The 24,923-nt window shown below is 39.4% G+C and overlaps 2 protein-coding genes across 4 annotated transcripts in view; one reads left to right on the top strand and one right to left on the bottom strand.

Annotated features, from left to right (window-relative positions):
- LOC119890330 (protein kinase C-binding protein NELL1-like) overlaps positions 1-24,923 on the bottom strand; it is a 284,276-nt gene that overhangs the window by 110,645 nt on the left and 148,708 nt on the right. The gene's annotated exons all lie outside the window — the stretch shown is intronic.
- Positions 17,122-22,494, top strand: LOC119890331 (piggyBac transposable element-derived protein 4-like). The gene is made up of 2 exons (XM_038701549.1): positions 17,122-17,317; positions 18,640-22,494. The coding sequence occupies exons 1-2, from the start codon at positions 17,196-17,198 to the stop codon at positions 20,621-20,623; spliced, it is 2,106 nt and encodes a 701-aa protein (XP_038557477.1). The 5' UTR covers positions 17,122-17,195; the 3' UTR covers positions 20,624-22,494.

Genomic DNA, 24,923 nt, shown 5'->3' with positions numbered 1-24,923 from the left:
ACTAAAATAAGTAAAGCAGATTTTACAGCAAGCTGTCATCATTTTCTTTATGTTTTGGAGATGTTATGTATTTGGGCAAATTTTGGCCTAAGGTGACAGATAAAAGGCCTGATTGAAATGTTGGTCTGATGTTGGCTTAAGAGGAAAGGGCAAGTCATCCCAACAATACATTGGGATATGTTCTAAGGTCTATGATTATCAACTGCAAACTTCTTACGCAATCTGTTATTCATCCTTCTTGGACAATGAATATCTTCAACACATGTCTGGTCAGTAGTAACCAAGATATATTTGACCACAGTGTTAGACAGATCAATCGACCCACTGACACTGAAGTCCTTCAGCCTCTAACCTAGCATGGCAAAAATCACTTACATACAGGTGCTGTAAATTTAAATCAGTACTGGTTTTGCCCTTGCTCCTGCCTTTGTCCACTAAATAATTCCTTGCTGACTTATTTCAATCCTCAGGAGATCAGAGCCGACTCTTATCCATGCAGGCCGAAACAACGGGTTGCTGCTCAACACTCCGCAGTGACATCACCCTCTTCACTTCAAGGTCACCTACGGGTGGGATATAGTATCAGACAGATTTGAGCATAGAACTTCAACCTGCTTTCTTCGGGATTTCAGTTCAGTAGCCTGTTTCCACTTCATCTACTGAATGTGTGCGTGTTTGTGTGTGTATGTTCTCCATCACTGTGATGTCATGATGAATAGGTGGCCAACAAAGCGGTGGAGAGAGAGAAGGGGAGGGGAAAAGCGATCTCTCCACTGCCTTTTTATCGCTCTATTTCATCATGGAAATCACCTCATTTACTCTGAGCACTTCTCCATTCATCTCTTATTGTCACTGGCAAAACCCATTTTCTATCTGCACCCAGGCTGTGTGTGTATGTGTGTGTCTGTGTGTGAGAGTGTCACTGCATGCAGTTGCATTTGCACATGAACAGTTGCGCTAATTAACTCACACTGCACAAGTGTTACCATCAGTTAACAAGCTTACTATGTAGGACTCTATTATCATTGTGTTATTTGTCAATTAACAGACTACTGGTTCACATTTGATCATGTAACAAAATCTGTTTTAATGTACTTGTAATCAATAACTACAAAGTGACATTGTTTTACTTTAATATTTAGCCACTGGATGGCAATGTCAATCGGTCAGTCCATACATCTCTTTTGTTCAGACAAATGAAAATAGAATGAAAGAATGAAATAATTTAAAAAAAGTTGGATGGATTGCCATAAAATGCATACAGGCTACTGGCTTTAGTAACCCCATCATTTTCCTCTACCATCATCATGAGGTTGACATTAGTGATTTTGAATTAAATTTCTCTTCATCAACTTTGGTTAACCCTTCACTTCCCATCAAGCGCCACATGTTGATTTGCAATTTTTTACTATTTAAAATGGGTAAACTCGCATTTCATTGTAGAGCTGTGTACAGCACATATTTATCCACTCAGCCTCTCTCTCTCTCTCTCTCTCTCTCTCTCTCTCTCTCTCTCTCACAAACACAATAGCTGCTTTCATACAGAGATCTCGCAATAAACACGGAAAAAATATCCACCAATACACCGCATCTGCTCATTCATACATAAGTTTGGAGCATAATCCCACAACCATGTGTGCTTTCACATTGCTTTCCGGAACCAGTGGTGGAGAAAAACATTGTTATGTGTAATACAACACCGGCACGCAGGCTGTGGCTTTTCACTTTCCGTCTCGGTTACTACCAATGTTCTCGGTTCAGAGGGGGATCAAATCGGATGCCCCTTTCGCCGAGTTCTGCATGCCTGCCGAGAATTGCACGCACCTAGCAGAAGGTAATGCTCATATATGATGAGAAAAAACGGATGCAAATCTCGGCAGGTACCCTACATCATCTGTTCAACCGAATTATGCCCCTGCCTCTTAAGGTCCTTTGGTGTGCACACAGATCAAAAGCAGTTATCACCACATCTATTTTCTGAATCTCAAGGAATGCTACATCTACTAAGTGAAATAAAATATTGATGACTCTAAACGTTTATATAATATACATTTTAAATCATTGATAATCACTAACTTTGGTTTAGGCACACCCCTGTGAAGGTTGGGGTAAAGGTAAGGGCCTACGGGGGGCTGTCACTGCCTTACATTAAACTAACACTAACATAATTAGCCAGCTAGCTACACACTTTGATTAGCTAACATAGCTAGCTAAGCTAACATGTAACTTGCGTAAGTTACACAACCTATGCAACTTCATTAAAAACCGAAATAATTCTTGTTTTGCATAGGAACCGAACGCGGGTCTCCTAGATGAAAACCAGCTAACTTGGTCTTGGGTACTAATCAGTTGTCTCATTAAGATCATTTTAAATATTTTTATATAAATATCAACCTCACATTACTGAAATAACGAGTACAATGAGTAAGAATTATTGTACATCTGTTTAAATTCAGAGCGACGGTTCACCTGAAGTTCATGTCACCCTCGCAAATTGCAGGGTTATTTAGAAAGGCCATCTCTGATGGATGTAAGTTTATGTTTTGGTACAGGGAAATGCTGTGGAGTGTGTTGTGTGTTGTTCATGGTGCCCCTTTCTGACCATTAAGACTGTGTTTTTGGTGGAAATGTGTATGGTATCTGGTCTTAAAGTTAATCTTAAAGTCTGCTGTTAGCTTGAGCTTACCTGATATGTTTCCAGTTCTCATACAGTAAAGCATGGATGCTAAGTCTCCTCCTTGGTCTAGTGTGGCTTAGATTGGACCTCATTTGTATGTCACTTTAGATCACCAACTTATCACAGATACTATCTACACATTTCTATGAATGGAGTCTTTTAGCCATTATGTGTCATATTATCAATGGTCATTATCCCAAAATAAACCTTAAGAGGATAAATTAAGATCCTGAAGTAAAGCGCTGAGTGATGAATGCTGTTCTCTTTATATACTGGATTAAAAAAATATTGTACACGTTGATATTGTTTGAAGTTACATTTTTAACTAGTTGATTTTTTAAATGTATTTATTTGCAGTACAGGGTTTAAGCTGCTGAGAGTGTAATCAGTTCCTTGCTGTTCCATGTCATGTCAAGCTAGGGGTCTTTGGCTGGAGAGGCTGTGCAAGCTGGTTAATGACATGAATACAATTAATAATTCAGAACGAACCCTGTGTGGGTCTAAACAAAAACGTGCCAGTGGGCCGGTGCCTTCGGTGAATAGCAGAAGAGCGGTGGCATGGCTGTTGGAGTAATCCGACATGACAGCATTCACCTCGGATGATAGAGAGTGGAAGAAAACTATCAAAATGCTTATAAATATCTTATAGAGCCACTGAGGAGCAGCTGAACAGGGGGAGGGGAGCAGGACGGGTGAGGATGCTGTCAGATGTGCTATAGCTCCTGCTGCAGAGGCAAATATCACGCAACTCACATGGAAGACGAGGATGATGTTGTGTCTTTATCATTGTGTTTTGTGTGACTGCATGTGTGTGTATGTAGCACAGCATACAGTTACAGTAGGTGATGATTACAGTGGCAGATTCAGGAAAGCAGCTATGAGAGGCTGTACCTTGGCAACCACACTAACAGGGCTGTGGGATTTCAAGGTATCTGTGTGTGAATTAATTTAAGCTTTAGACATAAAGAAGATAAAGAAAATAAAATAAGAGTATATTTCCTGAGCTAAATCCCTATACCTCCTGGCATAGGGAAAAAAAACAGCTACAAGTCTTTTTCAGTATGTTCTAACATGCTCTCCCATGAAGAAAGCCCCAGGTCAGATATTATGAGAATACAGAGGACTACTCAGATATGATAACACTTCATCCTTGAGTGTTGTACAACAAAAACCTGGAGCAAAAAACGTTTTCAGCCTCTAGTGATGGGATGCAGGAGAAAGGAGGTAACAAGGATGGAGCATCAGAGGATAAGAGTATAACTCTTTCGAGACCTACTTTGCTTCCCTTTCCTTTTTCTCTGTCTTAGTGTGAATAGTGAATGAAAACAAGTGTGTCCAGCCCAGCACTACAGATCTCACAGACACAAACAGCGTCCAGCTGCAGCTGACCGGCAGGTCGGCCGGCCCGGTCGAGGATCATGAAGTACTACAATTATTCCTGCATTAAAATTTAAAGCCGTTATTTTTTCTATATTTCTATTATTTTGACAACCCTAATAATAGTGTCAACATTAATTCATCATGGCGGTTGATCTTTTTACTAATGTAATATTAAAGAACGTATTTGTCAATATTGTAGGATTGAGTTTGTTTTCTCACGTGCCACTTAAAATGCCTCTGCGTTCCCACGCTGGCACACTTGCCATAGGTTGCTGACCCCTGGTATATACAGTATATACGGAGAATGGCAAATAACTTATTACAAAATTCTTAAAAACTGAAAGATGGCCCATGGTTAGCAAGACCCTAACCACTGGACTATTAAGACATCCTGTAATGCATCTTTCTTGTTTGATCTTGGGTGTCGTATTCATCTGAAATGCCTCCAAAGCACTAAAGACTACAAATGCTGTGCACACATAAGCTCATGAAAGACTTATTTCCATGTAAGGATTACATTTAGAAAGACCAACAATATACAAATTTAAAAGCAACCACTGCAAGCCAGTGTGAACTGAACATGTTGTTAGCATCAATAAGTTCAAACAAGTTACAGCTGTGTAAAGTTCAAAGCTGTGATCAAATTAACACTGTCATTTCAATGTTTGTAGAAAAAAATATTGATTAGCTGAACTTTACTTCTAGAGTACACAGTGAATTTTGGGGAGAAATTTCAAAAGAAAAACATTGTTCCAAGAAAAGACAGTTGGAAGTCGGAGGTCAGAGATGAGAATGACGTCACACCCGAGTTGATGTGTTCCAGTACAACAACAGATTTAGGGCCCATGTCCACCATAGCGTATTTTTTCTTTTTTCATTTCATTCCAATTGGAGCGCCGCGTTTTTCCAAGCTGGTAAAAACGGCAGCAGTGTGACGAGGCGCTGAGCGCCTTTTCCGCTCTGGGTGTTGAGCGTTTTTTTCCCGGTTCCAGAGAGTTGGACAATGTTCAACATCGGGAAAAAGCACTGCAATGAATTGAAAAAAGACGCTGGCGTCAGAAAAAAACGTTTGGGTGGACACGGGGCCTGAGGGGGTGTTGCAGTTGAAATTTCTGATGTGAAAATCACAAATTCAGACTTCCCATGTCAAATGGAACTCACCATTATAACACCCATACAGGACAAAATAAAAGCAAGGGGCAAGTATAAAGAATATCCTGTCCTAATCCTGGTGTTTTCCAGGTATTCTCCTGAACCAGATTAGGTCTCTGCAGTGTGTCTCATACCTTAATAGAATGGCCTGTTGGACTTTGATGTTACATCTCAGAGGATTAAACACCTCCCAGTGGAGGGGAGCGCTCCTTTCTTTTTAAATCTCTCCCCTGCCAGGCCCAGACCAATAAGACACATTATTGATCACAGAAGGTTCCCCCCTCAGCCTGCAGCCTCATTCAGACCAGCTTCATTGTTTCCAGATGAAACACCCGACAACAGTCTCCAGCTGACTGAGTTTAATGCATGCTGCTACCTTTAAAGCTCACGACTCTCACTCCATTTCTCTCATCGTGTACGTGATCTCATCAATCTCTCCGAATTCCCCGCTCTTAAAAGCTTTTCTTCATCTCTCACCAGTTGCCACAGTATCCTGTTAATCAGGTTTCCTCTCCTTCTCCTCCCCTCTGCATGATAATTCCAAAACTACATTGAAACTTGTGGAAAGCCATGAAAAGAGCTAACACACAATATATATGTATGTATGTATGTATACATGCATATTCACATACACACAGGCCATAAATAAATAAATCATAAAAACCTGTCTTACAATAGTGTCTTTCTTGTTTTTTAAATTCTTTCTTTCAACAGTACTGCACATGGCAACTATGGTATGGTTAGTGTTAGGGAAAGATCATGATTAAAGCAAATAAACTATGGTTAGGGTTAGGAAACTACAGGACGTGGATGGGGTTATGGAAACACAGACTACATTTAATAACAAAAAAACTACAGGTTGGAAATGGGACCCAGAATCAAGTCTCCACCAATAAAAGCACTACACTCCTAACTGCCACCCTGAACTCCACTCACCTACTGTCTCATTACATAAAGTGCACAGTACTTCCTTGCAAAAAAAATAAAAATAAACTATCCTACAAAATCCAATCCAATATGTGCGTAATTCTTCCTGAGGTAGACTATGCCATAATCCTTTTAATAAAGGGAATGTAATCCATGAAACAGCCTTAGACTTATGACTTGATTCACACCATACAAATCTCTGATAAAAAACTGCGACCTCCATTTCCATTGTAATAAGGGCAATATATACCCATATATAATGAGACTCTTTAACTTTAACTCAGCCCCAACAGCTCCTCATTAGGATCACCAATAAAGGTGTCAATCACATACTTTATTGTGCAACTATTCATGTGCAGTGTCAGTTACATATTTTATTAAAGATAAACTATTAATAACTTACTATAATAATGAACTATTTCTAAACTTCACTATTTAAGTAGGTTACTATCTGAAACAGTGGCATCACCCATTCATCCTCAGCCGAACACAGAATATTTCTTTCTTTACCATTCGTGACCTAACCGCAGATTCTACATGCCATTACTGGGTCATGAAACTGGCACCTGTCCCATGTCGACCTCTTTGAGTGAGTCAGAGCACCAGAACATTGCAGGATCAAAGAGGAACTCATTTCAGACACATTGCTGCCACATTTTCTCAAGCCTTCTGCTTTGCTGAGGAAAAAAAAGAAAGAAAAAAACTTCACAGCTTCCTTTCTACTTTGTACAACTATAATTTTTTATTGTCGCTGTTTTCAAATCAGAGTGTGTCGACATGTTACATTCTCATTACTTGGCAATAAAAATGACACAGCAGAGGTAACACAGCAGCATGAGCTCTTTAGGGAAAGAGCAGAGCAGAACTAAATCCAAAGACAGAACAAACAAACATGGTCAATCCCAGTGATGTATGATGCAAAAATAACAAAGACAGAGTACTTACATTTGTTGTTTTTTTAAATGAAGCCACAACCAGAAAATTGAAGGAAATAATGAAAATGAATGTTACAAAGCTTTAACATGCATATATGAGGGGGGGGAACAAAGCTAAATGTATACCATTTTTAAAAACAAATTGCCATTTTACTGTGCTTGGTATGCCCCGGGCAACGTGAATTATACACAGCAATGTGCCTTTCACATTTCTCTAAATGTACATGCCTGACTGTGTCGGCATTGGGTGATTGTTAGGTGCTATAGCAACTAACAAATCCATTTAACATTGTTGGATAATGAGGACCGAACGGAGCGATTACCTCTGCTGCTCTCCAGGACAGCACAGCGACCGCAGCAGCAGAAGAATGTTATATAGCTGCTTTGGCTGAATCTGTTCGTTCAGTTCCCTCTCATGTAGCTTTGAGAGGTTGAGTCAGCTAAGAGAGTCACAGGGGACCCATATGTTTCTTCAAACAATGAACCCTGTTTATTGAATCTTCAGCAAAGGATTGTAGGCTGAAGCGCTGGAAGAAATGTGACAACTTCTTCCACGATTCATGATTCACTATCACACAGCTAAATGAGTAGTGATTTGATTACAGATTTAGCTATAGACTCAAGAATAGGATGCACCAGTACATGATTTATTTAAAACACATGGTAATTTTAGTGGGTGAGGCAACCTGAGATACTTTTTGTTCCCAGCTATGTTGGAGCCAACAAGTCTCCATATCTAAATGACAACACGACTATGACTATTGTATGCACAAGCCAATATGCTGGCATGCAAATTTCACATGTGTACAGATTGTGTTAAAGTAGCTAATTTAACCCTCTATACTCCACTCTATACAACTCACCTGTGGTGCAACTCTAGTAAAGCAAAGATGGTAAAGCTTTAGGTGGTATTTATTGATGCATTAAGAATCTTGCTTAAGCTCCCAAGATGGACGTCATAAGTGCAAGTCATATGTTTGTGATTAGTAACGTTCCCAGCTTTCATGCTGTGTTGAGGAATTTCATGTATAAATATTAATAATAATAATAATAATAATAATAATAATAATAATCTTTATTTGTAGAGCACTTTTCAAAAACAAGTTACAAAGTGCTTTAACAAGTGTAAAGACAACAATACCCCCAAAACAATAATACAAAAACAATATAATATAATATAACAATATAAGCATGAAAATATTGAAAAGACTAAAATACACGTTTAAGATAAATATAAAATAAGTAAAATAGAATAAAATAAAAGGGATAAAATAAAGTCAAATAAAATCAAAATAAATATCGGGATAGGTTCTCCTATAAAAGTATGTTTTAAGAAGGGACTTAAAAGAGTTCACTGACTCAGCAGACCTGATTTCCTCGGGCAGGCTGTTCCAGAGCCTCGGGGCCCTGACAGCAAACGCTCTGTCCCCTTTAGTTTTCAGTCGAGACTCTGGAACAGACAACAGACATCTGCCCAAGGATCTCAAGGTACGTGCTGGTGTGTATGGGACTAAAAGGTCAGAAATACAACAAGGCGAGAGGCCATGAAGAGCTTTAAAAGTGATCAATTAAATTTTAAAGTCGATTCTAAAACATACTGGGAGCCAGTGTAATGAAGCTAAAATAGGAGTAATGTGGTCATATTTCTTTGTTCTGGTTAAAAGCCTGGCAGCTGAGTTCTGGACAGTCTGGAATCGATCAATAGATTTTTGGGTTAAACAGGTGAAAAGGCTGTTGCAATAATCCAGGCGTGATGAGATGAAGGCGTGTAAAATGGTCTTGGTGTCCTTAAAAGTTAACATAGATCAAATTTTTGCTATATTTCTAAGTTGATAAAAACATGATTAAACAAGCTTTGCGGTGTGCTGCTCGAAAATTTAATTACTATCAAACCAAACACCAAGGTTATTTGCAACAGGCTTAATGTGATTTACTAGGGAACCAGCAGATGGCAGTATTTGTTTTGCCATCTGCTGAGACCCTATGACCAGGATTTCTGTTTTGTCTGAGTTCAGCTGGAGGAAATTATTTGACATCCATTTTTTAACTTCACTTCAAGGCAGTTGTTATGTGAACTCAGCATTCCAGGGTCTGAGGATCTGACGGGCAAGTATATTTGTGTGTCATCAGCATAAATATGAAAAGAAATGCCATGTTTATGGATAATATGTCCAAGGGGAAGCAGATACAAGGAAAACAAAATGGGTCCTAAGACCTACCCCTGAGGCACACCATATTTAACTGGACAGAACGAAGAGACTTAGTTGTTTACAGACACACAAAACTTCCTGTTTGACAGGTAGGATGAAAACCATTCTAGGGCAGTACCAGAGATCCCCACCCAGTGCCTCAGTCTGTCTAACGTGATGTTGTGATCAATGGTGTCAAAAGCAGCGCTAAGGTCCAGGAGTACCAGGACTGAGCACATACCTTCATCAGCAGACATTAAAAGGTCATTGGTGACTTTAAGCAGGGCAGTCTCAGTGCTGTGGTACTTCCTGACACCAGACTGAAACTTTTCAAATGATTTATTTTCCAGTACAGTGAGCAGCTGTTTGGACACAATTCTTTCTATCTAATTCAAATCTTTGCAATAAAAGGCAGTTTTGAAATTGGACTAAAATTTTGACGGAGGGAGGGATCTAAACCAGGTTTCTTCAAAAGTGGGTTCACGCAAGCCGCTTTAAAATAATCAGGGACACAACCAGTCGATAGGGAGCTGTTAAAAACAGAATCCATTACTTTCAGTAAAAACTTTGTAGGTATCAAGTACATCAAGTGGGCTGGAGGACACTCATTTGTGATACTGTTTTTGAAAGCTCAGACAAGTCAATGGGATAAAACTGGTTAAAACTGTCTTGTTGCTGGTGAGGGACCTCTGAGTAAGAGGCCGTGGGGGTAACAGAGGCTCTGATTGACACCACCTTATTGGTAAAATAAGATAAATACAATTCACAGTCATCATTACTTCCAGCTGAGGCACAAAATTTATGTGTTGGGGCGCAGTCAGCTCACCTGGTAGAGTGCACTGCACACCCCTTGTACAAGGCTGAGCCCTTACAGTCTAGTTGATAAAAAAAATGTAATCATAATGGCTTTAACGGAGCCTACACAAGGTATTCCTTAAAACACTGTGGACTTGTGAAACGCTATGATCGTGTACATATTTCTGTACTGTTTTGTCTTTGTATTATACTTTAGTAGTTTACCTTTTTTCTTTATCCATTTACTGATATGGGCCTATGTGTCTGAAATAAAGTCAAAATTAAAAGTTACACTTTGTCCCAGAGCACATATATCCATCAATCGTCAACCGCTTATCCTGCGGACAGGCTCATGATGTGGTATTTTATATTCTCAAAGTCCAATAATCTCTAATGCAAATACATGGGAAATCCGCTGATTTTAATGTAATATATCTAACATTAACAAAAGCCACTGAATGATTTCTGTCAGGAATCAGTTTGTGCAAATATTATGATTATCCTAATCTTTATTATAATTTTTATTATTATTGTTGTTGTTTCTGCTGTCATAAGATATCGCCCACATTTGATAAATGACAGCCAGTGCCTCTTGTTAATAAAAAAGTAACTTTTTTTCTAAACTCCAACAGTCTTCTCTTCAAAAGGAATGCACTGTACAAGTGTGCTAATTGTTTTTGTTTTAACTTTTAAAGGCCACAAGGATATATCATGTTGTTACATTAATTCAATTGTTAAGTTATTTATCTTCAAAGAGAGAGGCTCGCCTTTTGCGATTTGTTGAAACCTGAGCCGGAATGGTTTTGTTGTCATCTGCTCATATCAAGCAGACTGAAGTAGAAGGCATTTCATAGCTCGAGTGAACTTCAACAAATGTGCTTGGGATGAATGCGGCCAGTTTATAGCTTGAATTGAATCTCTATTTGGGCCTAAGGGTTTCGCTCAGAGGACAGAACTGATAAGAAAAGTGGCCAGCCTGAACATTTAATAAGCTCCATGGCTGTGAGTGGTCAGAGGCGGCTGTTACCTTTGGAAGTGCCATCATCTTCTATCACTCCCTCTCACTGCGATGTGACATTTTTTCCAAAATGCTCTATTCACAGCGAGTGAAATGCTGCTTAATTTTGCCAGTGAGGTAGATGGAAATTCAATACACTTTCATGCTCATAAGGCAAGAAACTGGTTTGTGGAGCTGTAATGTTATATTTCAGTACACAAAAAAAGGGTCATATTTTCCCAAAGTCAATGTGTGATTGGGTAAAAAACAGTCTCACCAACATGTTTTCTTGCGATTGTTGTGCGTAAAACTGACCAAAAGTTGCACAGGCTTGTTAGTTTGAGGTTGACTGTTATGTTACTGATGAGCCAGTTTAGTTAGACAGAAATTGCTTATTAACATTTGGTATAATTGGGGCTTCTCAGGAGTGATGCACAACTACCTGCTAGCTGCCTGAGAAGACTTCAGGGACAAAATGTCTCCCGAGGGTTAAGTATTTGTAATTAAGTTGTTTTGTTGAATGCAAAGAAGGCTTGGACTGGCAGACCGAACACTTCGCTGGTGGACCGACGTGCCTTTTGGGCCAACACAACTGTTTTGTTGACACTAAACCCCTCCCCCGACCTTTAGGCACAGTGCCTTCATTAAACACCGCATCTGCCAAAACAGAGTGCCAAAATTACTGTATACAAAAACAAAAGCAAGAGCGATGCCTTGTCGGGTCACTTTGATAATGCACCAGTGTGGCTGACTGGCCCAGGCGAGTGGGCCACCGGTTGGATATTACATCTGTCCTCCCCCCCCTGCCAATTACTTTTAGACCAATTAATTTTAACTTTACCTGGGCTCCACCCCTTTCCCATCTCTGTGAAATGGATAAATAGTGGAGTGGAGCAAGGTGGACCAATATAGAGATAAATAAGTGTAAAAATGGTGCTGAAAAGCTGAGAGAGAACAGGTTAGAGTTCCTTGAGGCTGATACTGCCAAATGTTTTAAAATAACAAATGAATCATTTGGCACAGTTACCAGTCAATCATCACAACCTAGTGACCCAAAGTCATTGGCAGCGAGAGGAGAGAGAGCAGCCCACTGAGCCCAGCGATACCACTTCTGTTAGTCAAGATTTTGCAGCTGAAGCAGCAAGACAGGGATAAGATAAGGAATGTTTAGGTTTGGTGGTACAAAAGGCTAAAAGGTTAAAAAGGCTGTTGTGCAACAGTAAACTTTCTAAATGTTGAACTCAGACTGTTTATCAAGAGTCCATGGTTACAATCGCTACGCATGAATGGTTATGATTTTTGATAAGTTAGTACTTAGCATTTAAAAACCTACAGACTAACTACAATGAGGACCATTTTTCTTGCACCAGGATTTAATTAAAACCTACAAAATGTAACTGCTGTATTCTACATATATTATACTAGTGGTATATAGTATACTATTATATGAAATTATAATTATATAGTTAATATAAAATAGTTAATAATAAAAAATATATTATTATTATAATAAATATTGTTCAGTAATCTTGTTTAGGTGTGGCTTGGGATGTGTGGGTGGTGGTTGTTTGTTGTTCAGTGGGCCGGTCTGAGTCAACAAATCTGAAGCATTTTTCATTCATTCCCAGTCCAGCCCTGATTTGAGGGACATATTTTGTTTCATCTGAATTTGCTACTGCGTGTCTACATTGTATTATTTAATTTAGAAAAGTGCAGCAATTGGTAAAATTCACACGCATTCTTCGGATATGAATTCCAAATAAATGCAAGCTTGTCTAAGATAACATGAGACTTTATTTTTTTACTGGTAAACCATGACCGCTTAAGAGTAGTCCACATGGACTCAAAGGGACATCCAAAACTAAAATCCTGAATGAATAGCTTTGAGATAAATGTTGTCTACCATGGATGAATAAGATTTAGTCTGACTTTCAGGTGTTTTGGTCAGTAATGTGAGTTACTTCCTACCACTCCCAAAAATGATACTTTTATCAGCCCTCTGAACACCATTATAGACAAATATGGAACCAATTCACAGAAATTTGTGAATTGGTTCCAACGTTTGTCTTTTCTATGCAAATGACTAAGTAATCAGGTTTCTCCAGAAGAAATAAAACAACATATCTTGTTTAGCTTGTAATATATCACTGTGGGCACTAAATAAGGCAAAGTGTGAACAATGCAAACACGGCTTTCTGTTTATCTGTATTCCTAAACTCCAATCAGTACTGAAACAGAATGATAAACATATCACTACAGTGCATGTGAATCAACCATCCACACAAAACTCAGACAGAGAGACATACAGTAGAAATTACAACACATCCATGGGAAAAGTTACATGAGTTAACTTGTTAAATACAGATCAGGGGGTGGTAGGTATGAGAAGAAACGATGGTGTACTGCATGAGAGGACTGTGTGAGCAGCAAGCATAGTGAGAGTAGGAGGTGTGATGATTTGCTTGGTTAGGTAGAGAGCAAATGGAAAAAGAGAGTAGAATAAAATAAAGATGGAGGTGTAGATGAGCAGAAGGAGAGGCGGCAGTGAGAGCAGAAATCCTTGGGAGCCCAGAGAGCAGCAGATGCTGCAGACTTTGCTGCAGTGGTCTGAATCATTCATTCTCCTTTCGTTTTTATGGCGATCTCAGTAAACATCGGCCCTGTACTGTGTCAGGGGGGTGTTTTCCAACAGCATGTGAATGCTGCTGAGAGAAGATGGATGGTAAAGAACAACACTTTTCGTCTGTTCTTTCCTCATCTCTCTGCCTTTCTTTAACCCCTTATCTCTGTCTCTCAAACACACACGTGCTAACCGAGAGTCATGAAAGTTTTAAAGGCTCGCCATAAAGTGCTCACCACAGTCAGAAACTCAGTCAAGGTTGACAGTTTGCTGTCAGGTATTTACACAGCAGTCAAAAACAACAGGGCAAGGCATCGAAGTGGATGCAATATGCATTATGTCCCATATATATTTCATCTGGGGAAAGAGTTATAAAAGCTGCACGCACGTTCAGGACGACCACACTACTACTGTTCCACACAGCTCAAGGATACACCATGCAGAGATCACGATCACTCTGGTCTTCTCTGGGCTTTGCTTTGTTCCTTTATCCAAAACTGCTTTCCATCTCAAGCTCCATACAACCAGCATACAAAAGATACAAAAGTGTCATACAAAAGTGTCAAAGTAATTTTTCCCCATTGTATTTTCTGCCAGAAGTCAGTTTTAATGACAAAATCGGCCATTAATCTTTGCCGTCCTAGTCCACCCATATGACCCATATATGGTATCAGAGCTTTTCAAATTTATTCCAATGTTTCACACAATCCACACAATGTTTATTTACTTATTTATTATTATGTTTATTTCTATATATATATTTTTACATTTATTTTTATTATTTTAAAGAATTAATCAGGGGTTATTTTTGCAAAAAAACCTATGACTCAAAACAAAGTGGATCATGTCTGTTTAACAAAATTAATAATAGAGGTCTATGTTATAGCTAGCTCTAAACATTTTTTTCTGTCAATCTGCTACTATAGTAACCATAAGCCTCAGCTGACACGGACTTGGAGAAGAAGCCAAACCAGTCAGAAGTGCAAATAAATGCTGTAGCAAAGTAAAAACATTTTGTCATTGCAACAAACAAAACACTGCAACATGCTGCATTCATCCGCAATGTATCCAAAATTCTAACTGCCACAGGGTTTTACATAGTTTGATCTCTAGCTTCAGCTTGCTAGTGCTGCTGGCAACAACATTTTAAGCTCTGTCATTGGATGTTTCATACGAAAACGCGTCTTGGGAGTATAGTTAAGGCATGTACGTTTGACTTTTTAATCAAAGAACCATATAGTGTACATTTAAAGCATATAGCCTAAGTATTCATACACTGAACAAAATTATAAACGCAACACTTTTGTTTTTACCCCCATTCATCATGTGCTGAACTCAAAGATCTAAGACTTCTCTATGTACACAAAAGGCGTTTCTCTCAAAAATTGTTCACAAATCTGTCACAATCTGTGTTAGTGAGCACTTCTCCTTTGCCAAGATAAGTAAGTCCCCAACCAGTCCACTTTCTATCAGATATGTATCTGTCTGTACATTTATATGCACTGCACATTACTCTGAGATTTAAGATACACCCAATGGTGGCACCAAAAACTTTTCCCCCTAACATTCTGGTGATTAATTAGCTCATGTTACTGGTGTTTGTACCTGGCAGGACCTTCTGTAAACCCTGTGCACAGCAAGATTTTCACCAATTAAAAATAAATAAATAATGAGGCACATTTGCAGTATCTTGGGACATGGTGTAATGAAAAACAACTTCACAAAAGGCTGAAATGTGAGTAAAATGGGATCTTTAAACTGTCCAGAATTTGAAATCACAGCTTTGACAGACTGAATAATTCATGACCTGTTCATGACTCTGGCTGTAACCAGAAAGAGTACAGCAATTTCTGCAAGCACTTACTGCTTCCACATCTTGTTGTGCTGTGAAATGATGATGTTGAGTAAACATTTATCTTATGCTAAACTGAATTAAAAAACATGTAATAAAAATAACTTGCACCATAAATCTCACATAAACCGAGCTTAACCTCAATTTATACAGCACTAATTTCATCAGTCTTCAGCAGACAGTAGCTCCAAGTGTTTACAGTGAGGTTTGAGGTTTTATTTTATGATGTGGAGTTCCATTCACCTCCACTAAATTAGGCTGGCATCAGATTTTTCTTGAACTGACCCTTTCCCTGCTTTAAATATGTTGTCGCAAAAGCAGTGCAAAGAAGCACACAAAACTGTTTGAGTATGACTACCTTCAGTGAAGCTCTGTTAAGGGTCCGCATGATGAATAAGTAGTATAATTAGAGCTTCTTCATTCAGCATTTCCACACACTATCAAGAAGTAAGGGCTTTAAAAGTGAGTAGGAACTTGTGCAGCCTGTGGCTAACACCACTGTCTGATTTTTAATGGGGAAGGGGAAGCAAGGTCACTCAGCAGACACATATTTGTAAGATATCATGCCCACGCAGCTGACAAAGACGCTGCCTTAGATTATAGTGAGGCTTCTGCACTCACACATCAAAGATTTACCCATCATGCTTTGCCCTTAATTAGGTAATAAAAAACAACTGGTCACTAGTAGAAGAAAAACATTCAAACTGATAGCAGCACACTTACGGTTTAAGCAATGCGGGCAGCTGAATGCTGATACTGTTATTTATCCTATGGCAGTGACATTTTGTGTAAAACCTGTCAATACATCATTGTCTGAAAAGTGTAAATGAAGCCTGTATTTATTTTTAGTGATTGGACAGGTGTCCTGATGTAGCCAGCTAGATAGCAATGCCATTTAAAACAACTGATTGTTTAACCTCAGTTAATCTGTTAAATTACTCTGATTCTATAGTACTATACTAAAAAAACAAATAAAGTAGTCAGTTTGTCATTTTCCTAGAGCTATCTAAACTATAGCATCTTCAAATTAACTGAGCTTCTGGCTAGAAAAAGCACCTTTGACAAGAAGATATGCATGTTATAATAAAACGTTTTAAAACCAAAGGTTGCCTAATTAACCCCCAATGTGGGATCAGTCAAATTCAGTAACTACTACAAATAATGCTGGCATTAAGTAAGTGATGATGAACAAAGACACAATTTTAATATGGTAAGCATACTAAAATAAATGAATGTCATTCATTTTTAAAATAAAATGTAGGCCTATGTGTTCATGGATTACCAATTATATCAAGCAATAGGCCTACTGAGACAAGCAGAAGGCCATGAGAATAACAAACCAATCCGAGGATAAAGACCGAAGATAGTTTTAAATTCCCCTGCCAATCCCAGGAGCACATGTTTTATTGGCAGCTGGGCCCATCAAGTGGGAAAGTCGTCACCGTCAAAAAGCTCTGCTATTGTAGCCAATGAAATAGGCTTCTTAGCCATATATGGTAAGTGGCAGACGACACATCCTGTCGGGGAGACAGCCGCGTAAAAGAAATCTCTATTCAGTGTGTTTAGGCCGGTGGGCGTAAGGAGCGAGTGGGAAGACTCACGGGATTAGATCACACACCGCTAAAACTCTTAACGGGAAAAGTCTACCGCTAAACTCGTCAGATTTAAGAAATGTTTCTTTCCGAGTCTGAGGATGAATCAGACCAGCTCCACTCAGATTTAGATTCTGAGAGCGAGAACAGCAGTCTGGACGAGGACTACATTCCGAAGGGGCTTGCCCGAGGATCAGACCAGTGAGTACAGATACACCGAGTAGGCTTCAGGCCAACTAAATACGAAATTCCGCGCCTAAACTAGATAGTACGTGTTGGTCTTACATACACACACATCATATGCATATTAAAATGATGAGTAGAGCCACCAGACTAGTCTGTGGCACCAGTCAGTGGCTATCACAGATGGTTTTTAAAAAGCAGGTTAGATGGGACATTCAAACAAACAAAAAACTGTGCAGCATTAACAGTACAGTCGTACAGAATACCTGTTGCGCTTATCCTGCTCCTCTGCAGACTCTTGTGTGCATGTGCACAGGACGCTGCCCTCCTGCACTTGCTGACAGTGCACTCAGACAGTTTGCGCTGGTTACAAATCTACAGCAAGAACAATGGAAAGCCACGCGGGAAACTCACGTTAACTATGTGAACCCGCAGGGCTGACGTTTAGTGCTGTTTAACAAAGTTCACAGCAACGGGACTTTGCGCACGCTACCCTTCTCGTTTTTGCGCCTGCAGTTAGTTGTCCAGCTGCTATGTGAACACATGTTGATATTTCTGTGTGTGCATCTCATTCTGCAACAATGTGGAGGCCCACTATAACTTCTCCTAAGTAGTAGGCCTATAACATTCTATGCAGTAGAGGCGCTACAGAATTTTAAAGGTGGCCTGGGGGGTGGGTGGGGGCGGATCCCCATCAGACAAGATCTTTGCTTGTAGATGTAATACATAAAGTATATGAAACCCATGACAAATCCATTCTCTCACTGTGATACTTATGAATGGAGCTGATGATAAATGATTCCCCTTTTTGCTGGGGACCTTCTGGAACCATTTCAAGGACCCCCAGGGGGTCGCTTTGAGAGCCACTGGCCTAGTGCACACTTTTTTTTTAATGCATCTTTTGACTTATCAGCTTGATATTAACGTTCAATAAATGATTACATTTCTTATACAATTATTTTTACGTAAGCACACCAAAATCACACCAAGTTAAAAGCTTTTAGTCAACTTGGTGTAGGCCTACACAATCTTTATATTATATTATATTTGATACATTATGTTCAGTACAACTAAGCCTGTGAAAACAGTTTTTCTTACATCTTCTGTGGCTCTGGAGAAGCTTTGTCAAGTATGAGAAAATAACCTTGATGATGTCATCAGGTTTATCCCAGCTTGGACTGTTTGTTTTTTTATATTTAGAATTGCTTTATTCACTGTTTGTTTCACCCTCTGTCTGGACCCTCAGCATGGTTTGGGGAAAGTTTAAATGAACAGTTTTATCCAGAGGAAATGTAAAACCTACTATATTTATAATCCTTACCTATCTACTTTATTAACAGGGAAGACTTAACTGATGAGGACAGTTCAGATGAGGAGTGGAATTGTACGCCCATGAAGACAAGAGCTTTCAGAAAGCGTCACCGCTCTGCTTCTGCTTCACCCCAAAAATCCCCAGCTAAGAAGTGGGAACAGAGTCCCCTCAGAAAGAAGACCCACTATACATCTACACCCAAAAAAGACTCCACTTCCCCCACTACAGGCAAGAGAGTCTCCACTCCACGCAGGAAAAATCTGAGTGGAAAGAGGCAAGCAGAAAGACCGCATGTAAGAGAGGAAGAGGGTGAAGCAGAAGATGGAGAGAGATGGCGTAACATTGATGAAGAGGACGTCGAGCCTCCTCAACCACGGTTCAGACCTGAGAGGGACGTGGGGCCACAGCTGAGCAGAACTGCGAATTACACACCACTGGAACTGTTCCAGCTGTTCTTCTCTACGACAGTTATTGATACATTGGTAAAAAACACCAACGCCTATGGGAAAAAGAAATGTCAAAGCCAGAAGGAAAGCTGGGTGCCTGTCACAACAGCAGATATGTACTCCTTCATCTGCCTTGTGCTCTACATGGGCATTGTACCGCTAAAAACTCTGAAAGAGTTCTGGAGAGGATCTAAACTGTTCTGCCTGCCATTTCCTGCCTCTGTCATGCCCTGTAGACGCTTCCTAGCCATTTCCCGCAGTCTTCACATGAATGATCCTGAAGTTGAAGCGGCCAATGACCAGAAGAAGGGTACACCAGGATATGATAGACTTTGTAAGATAAAGCCACTATATGAACAGATTTTGGAGAGCTGCCACACATTCTTTCATCCCCACCAGCATATCTCCATAGATGAACGGATGGTGGCGAGTAAAGCAAGGTTCTCATTTAAGCAGTACATTAGAAATAAGCCAACTAAATGGGGCTTTAAGCTTTTTGTTTTAGCAGACTCAGTGTGTGGCTACACCCTGAATTTTTTTGTGTATGGGGGAAGAGAAGGTCAACCTTCAGGGAAGGGGCTAAGCTATGATGCTGTCATGAGACTGCTGAACATCCCTTTTCTAGGCAAAGGATATAAGCTCTATGTGGACAACTTTTACACCAGTCCAACTCTTTTCCTTGACCTCCTTCAGAGAAAAATGTGGGCATGTGGCACGCTTCGTTCTAACGTAGCTGGTTATCCCCGAAATAAAAGGAATGAAATGCTGAAGAAAACACCAAGGGGAACTATCCGGTGGATCAGAAAAGAAGCGTTGTTGTTTGTTAAGTGGTTAGACACCCGGGAGGTAACAATGTGCTCCACTTTTCACAAAGCATACAGCAGTGACATGGCAAAGCGCAAAGTGAAAGACAAAGATGGACAGTGGACAGTGAAGCAGGTGCCTATTCCAGGCTGCATCAAAGATTACAACAAGTACATGGGGGGTGTCGACTTATCAGATGCACTTATTGGTTACTACAATGTCCTCCACAAAACCCAGAAATGGTACAAAACTCTGTTTTATCATTTTGTGGATATAGCCACTGTGAATGCCTTCATCTTACACAAAGAAATGTGCAAACTTCAGAATCAGCACATAATAACACAGAAAAACTTCAGGGAACAACTGATTCTGTCCTTGGCTGAGATAGGGTCTACTCCGCGTCGGTCAACTCCACAAAACTTTATGTTGCCGGCCTCTCCTTTCAAAGTACCTTCTGCCACCCCTTCCAAAGTAGTGTTCACATCCCCTCCTTCCCCATCCGATGCCTCGCCAGCCTCTCCTTCCACAGCGCCACCTGCTACAGCCTGTGATGCTCCAGGTTTAGGTCACCTACCAGCTTACTTTGTTGAACAAATGAGCAATGTGGCGCCCAGAGATCGGGCCACTGCTGGCAGAAGGGCATGTGTGGTCTGCAAAAGAAAGTCGCCAGTCTATTGCAGCACTTGTCAAAAAACACTTTGTTTCACTACTTTAAGGAACTGCTATAGTGAGTGGCACAGAAGCAATAGTATCTGTTTCTAAGTGACAATATATAGTCTGTATAAAGTGCCTTAATTGCATCTTATATAAGTTGGTGATTTGCCCTTCTTAAAACATGAGCCTTTGATAACCACAAGTCAACAAATGTTATCTGCCTTTTGGTTCCTTTGCCAAACTTTTATAGATACTTAAGTTGTTACCTCATGATTACACTGAGTACTTACCAAGACTGTCCAAATGATCTTTAAGTAGTTCGAGATATCTTGAGATAATAGATATAGAATAGATAATAACCTTAAAACCTGTGGTTAGTGAAGATGCTCTACATAAATGGATGAATCTAACCATTATCTTGGTGGGCAGAATTAACTGTCAAGATTAAAATACTCACAAGGCCTCAGTATCTGTGCCTGTCATTATCTATTCAAATGCCTCACAATGACTCTTGTTAAAAATAGTTTAGAATTTATATGCGACTGTTAAGCAGCCCAGCAGCAGCTTTGCTAGAGCGACTCAGGACGGCAGTCTCAGTTGCTGCACATGGGAGTGACAATCTTTAGTGGCCACTGCTTTGGTTGTTGCATCTTATTCTGTGAGGACACTTAAAAACTGGACTTTCATCTAAAAACACCTTTTGAGAAGTGATCTCAAGTAATTCTGAAAACTGGTTTTGGAGATTAAGCAACATAAATGGATACATATCTATCTACCTCTACCTGATAGACAGCTGTTGGATACCATGTGATTCTCTTTTGGTATGTGCATCCAAGATCCTTTCCTACAACAACCCCAGAACCTCACATTACTTTACCAGTGCTCACAGATGTTGCTGTTGTGGGAAAGCATATAGATTTATCTCACAAATGTACTCTCAAATGAATTGATGGGGGTTGTACATTGTAACAGGAATGACGCTTGAATTTATTTTTATTTTTTTAAACTACAATGGAGTATGGTTACATGTGCACTAATTTAACCAATATGAGTTTCATCCTAGTTTTGATCTTATGATGTTCACATGAAACAAAAGAGTAACAGGTCATTATCCAGGTTTTGATGGTACAGGCATGTGTGCATCTCAGCTATTCTTTAACGTTTCCACAGTAGTTACTGTACCTCAGCAGTTGAGGATAAACCCATTTTGGTTTCTGGTTGGATTTAACATGATCTGCTGGATTTGGCTTCTACAACCGGATGTCCGACAACCACTAAAATGTGACTCAAGTTGAGGATGCACCGACATAGCTTGCAGACTAATTAGAAACCTGTTTAAGGTGTATAGTATCACAATACTCCTTCTGGCTTTGATACCAGAATGCAGACTTCACTAAGGATTTCTGAAACCAGGATGTTTACATGCAGAAACCAGCACTATGATGCATATAAATACACTGTTTCAGTGTGTTTAACTCTACTTCACTTCATAGAAATTACATCAGTGCAAACTTGAATGACCACAAATGTTACAGGTACAGCATCTATGACAGAGTGATATCACAGGATCTACCTTCCCACTGGATCCAATCTTTACAATTTACATTTACAGAGATACAGTATTATAACTTTATGTACTGCAAAATAAAAAGCAGTCTTCAAAGCCTCATAGCTAAATGGGTTTTGGAAACTAACAGATGTGAGAGAGATCACACTTTCTCAGAGAAAGGTACGATAGCAGGGGCTCCTAATTTTGGATTATATAGCAAGTAACTGTTACAGACTGTTGTACCTCTGATTAACTTCATTACTTCTCTAAGTAAACTTCCCAAAGTTATATCAAAGTGTTTTATCTGTGAATTAAAATGCTTTTTTAAAAACTAAACAATACTATTTTAGATATTTTTGTATGTATTTGTGGGTTAGAGAAGGGCTTTGGAGTTCTTTTGTGTGTTCTGTAAAAATACAATACATTTTAAAAAAGGGATCTGTGTGTAGTGTCTCGTATTTTGGGGGTGGTCTTGGGGGGGAACAACATTTGAAATAATATTGTATAATCTTTACATTTAGTGTTGATTTTGGTTTGTTGGACAAATGTGTAAAAACGAAAAGCATACACTAGCTAGTATCTAAAAAGAAGTCAAAATTTATTAAATAATATACCTTTACAGGATTGAGAGGGGGTGATTTTGACACTTTGCATTCATTAAAGTAATTACATCCCAAAGCCAGTTTCATTAGTTTAAATTTTGATACAGATATTTAACATTTTCAAGGAGATATTCTGTATTTTTCATCCCTTGTTATGATTGATTTACTATATTTTAATCTTTCAACAGTTCAACTGTGTCTGTAAAAGTGTTTGCTTGACAATGATGTCATGTACATTCACCATTTCTTCATGGTCTTTGGAATTACAGTTAAAAAGGCAGAAATACACAAATTGTTAAATGACTCTTGTGTAAAGGTATGAAACCTCAACCTCTCTAATTAGACCTGGAAAGATGAAGTGATGTGAAAATATAAATCTGCTGACACCAGTTCATTATCATAAATCAATCAACACTTACATAAACACACACCTGCTGTCTCAGTCTCAATGGGCCACACTGTGAATGTCAGTATTACTTGAACCTGACAGCAAAAACATACACTCTGGGCCGGATTTAGTAAGATCCCGAATAAAGAGTACTTAATTGTGTGTGCATTCTAAAATATTGCAAGTGTTATTGAAGTACCTGTTATGGGTGATTAACTAAGAATTGTTGCATAGATGACAACAGGTGCAAACACAAGGGAGGTGGCAGTATTTAAATGAGCGTTTTGCATGTTTTAATGGTTTCTGCCATGGAGACTCGGGAGGGAAAGCGGCCACTGCATAAAAACCTTGGTTTGTTTCATTTAGTGAGTCCCGAGTATGTGTATATCGTATGTACCTGGCCATCCTGCCAAAGATAGCACTAAGTAGTTGGGACAGCACACCTGAAAAACTGCTTTGGGAAACCCGCAAGGAAATGCCAGCAGATCGTGCTTCATCCAGGTAGAGGGAACAGTCACCGACCGTCCGCACGTGGTTTCTCCGCGATCTCCTGTCCCCGTCCACCCCAACGCCCCATTCCCTCTCTGATCACCTACAATGGGTTGTGTCGCTATTACGACCGGCGAGCTGTGAACAAGTTGGTGATGGTTCCCTCTGGCTGGATGAATTTTACACGTGATCCGTGCACTACTGCAGCTGGGGGCTCTCCGCAGCGCCACACAACTTTCTACTTTCTTCCATCTCAAGGAGAAAAGAAGTCAGGTCAAAACGAAATTTGCTTTATTGGCATGAATATTAATACAACAGTACTGCCAAAGCTTCAAGGAAAATACAAAAAAAACAATTCAATTCAAATAGTTCATCAAATAAATAAAATAATTTTATTTCTATATATTGAATATAGATTAATATTATCTAATTATCTTCTTTCATTACGGCTGTGTCTCCTCACAACGATATCAGCAGCCATCTCTGCTCAACACTTGCACCTGTTAAATACAGATGCTGTTGCACTCACATGAACTTCCGTTTAGGCTCATATTGTGTGTAGTAAACAAATGTATTTGCATGTTTCCCTCCCACTACTTTGCACAATAAAACTGAAACGCCCCGGATTGCATATTCATTAAGGCAAAGGTACTAAATGAACAACAGGTGCTATCTTGCACTTTTGGAAGACGGCATTCTCCGTGCCCATTGTTGGTATATCAGCTTACATGTTAATTTGCGGGTGATATCAAGTTTGCACACATTTTTACTCACACAAACCTTTAGTAAGTCTGGCCCTATGTACAATACACACTATGACAGTAACTCCGTCTTCTACATAACTTTAAACTTCAGTTAATCATTACATGTTTTTTCAGGGCAGAAACATGAAAATAATATGAGTCCGATTCCTGACTACAGTCATTCTTAATCTGCTGGCTGCTGATTGTTCTTTTAGAAGCTGGTGATATGATGCATTTATTAGAGGTAGGCCTAGAGAGAGCATTTTACTAAAAAGGAATTCTCGGTAACACTTTCTATGAAGGTCATCGCTATAATGACTTATGCATATATTTATAACACGATATAATGTGTTCATAAGAAATTATAACAATTGTTATAATCACTTACAAACATTGCATGCATTAGGAACTATAGCAAAGTTCATAACGTATTATGACCCTTCCTTGTCTTTTAATAGGCTACGTTTTGTGAAGTGGTTGTCTTTAATCGTCTACTGCATCTGTTAGGGCCTGTCCATAGGCTCGCCATTCATCTGTGACAACATCTGAGCCTCTTCTTACACGATGTTGGTCGGCAACAGGTCTTCTCTTGAGCGATCTTTCACCACCCTGACAACGACTTTTCTTGATGTAATCA

Source organism: Micropterus salmoides, unplaced genomic scaffold (genome assembly GCF_014851395.1).
Source record: "Micropterus salmoides isolate LMB-PRFRI ecotype aquatic unplaced genomic scaffold, ASM1485139v1 Ms_hic_scaffold_6, whole genome shotgun sequence".
Lineage (NCBI taxonomy): Eukaryota > Metazoa > Chordata > Actinopteri > Centrarchiformes > Centrarchidae > Micropterus > Micropterus salmoides.
The sequence above is the reverse complement of the archived record's forward strand: the minus strand, read 5'-3'. Positions and strand labels throughout refer to the sequence as shown.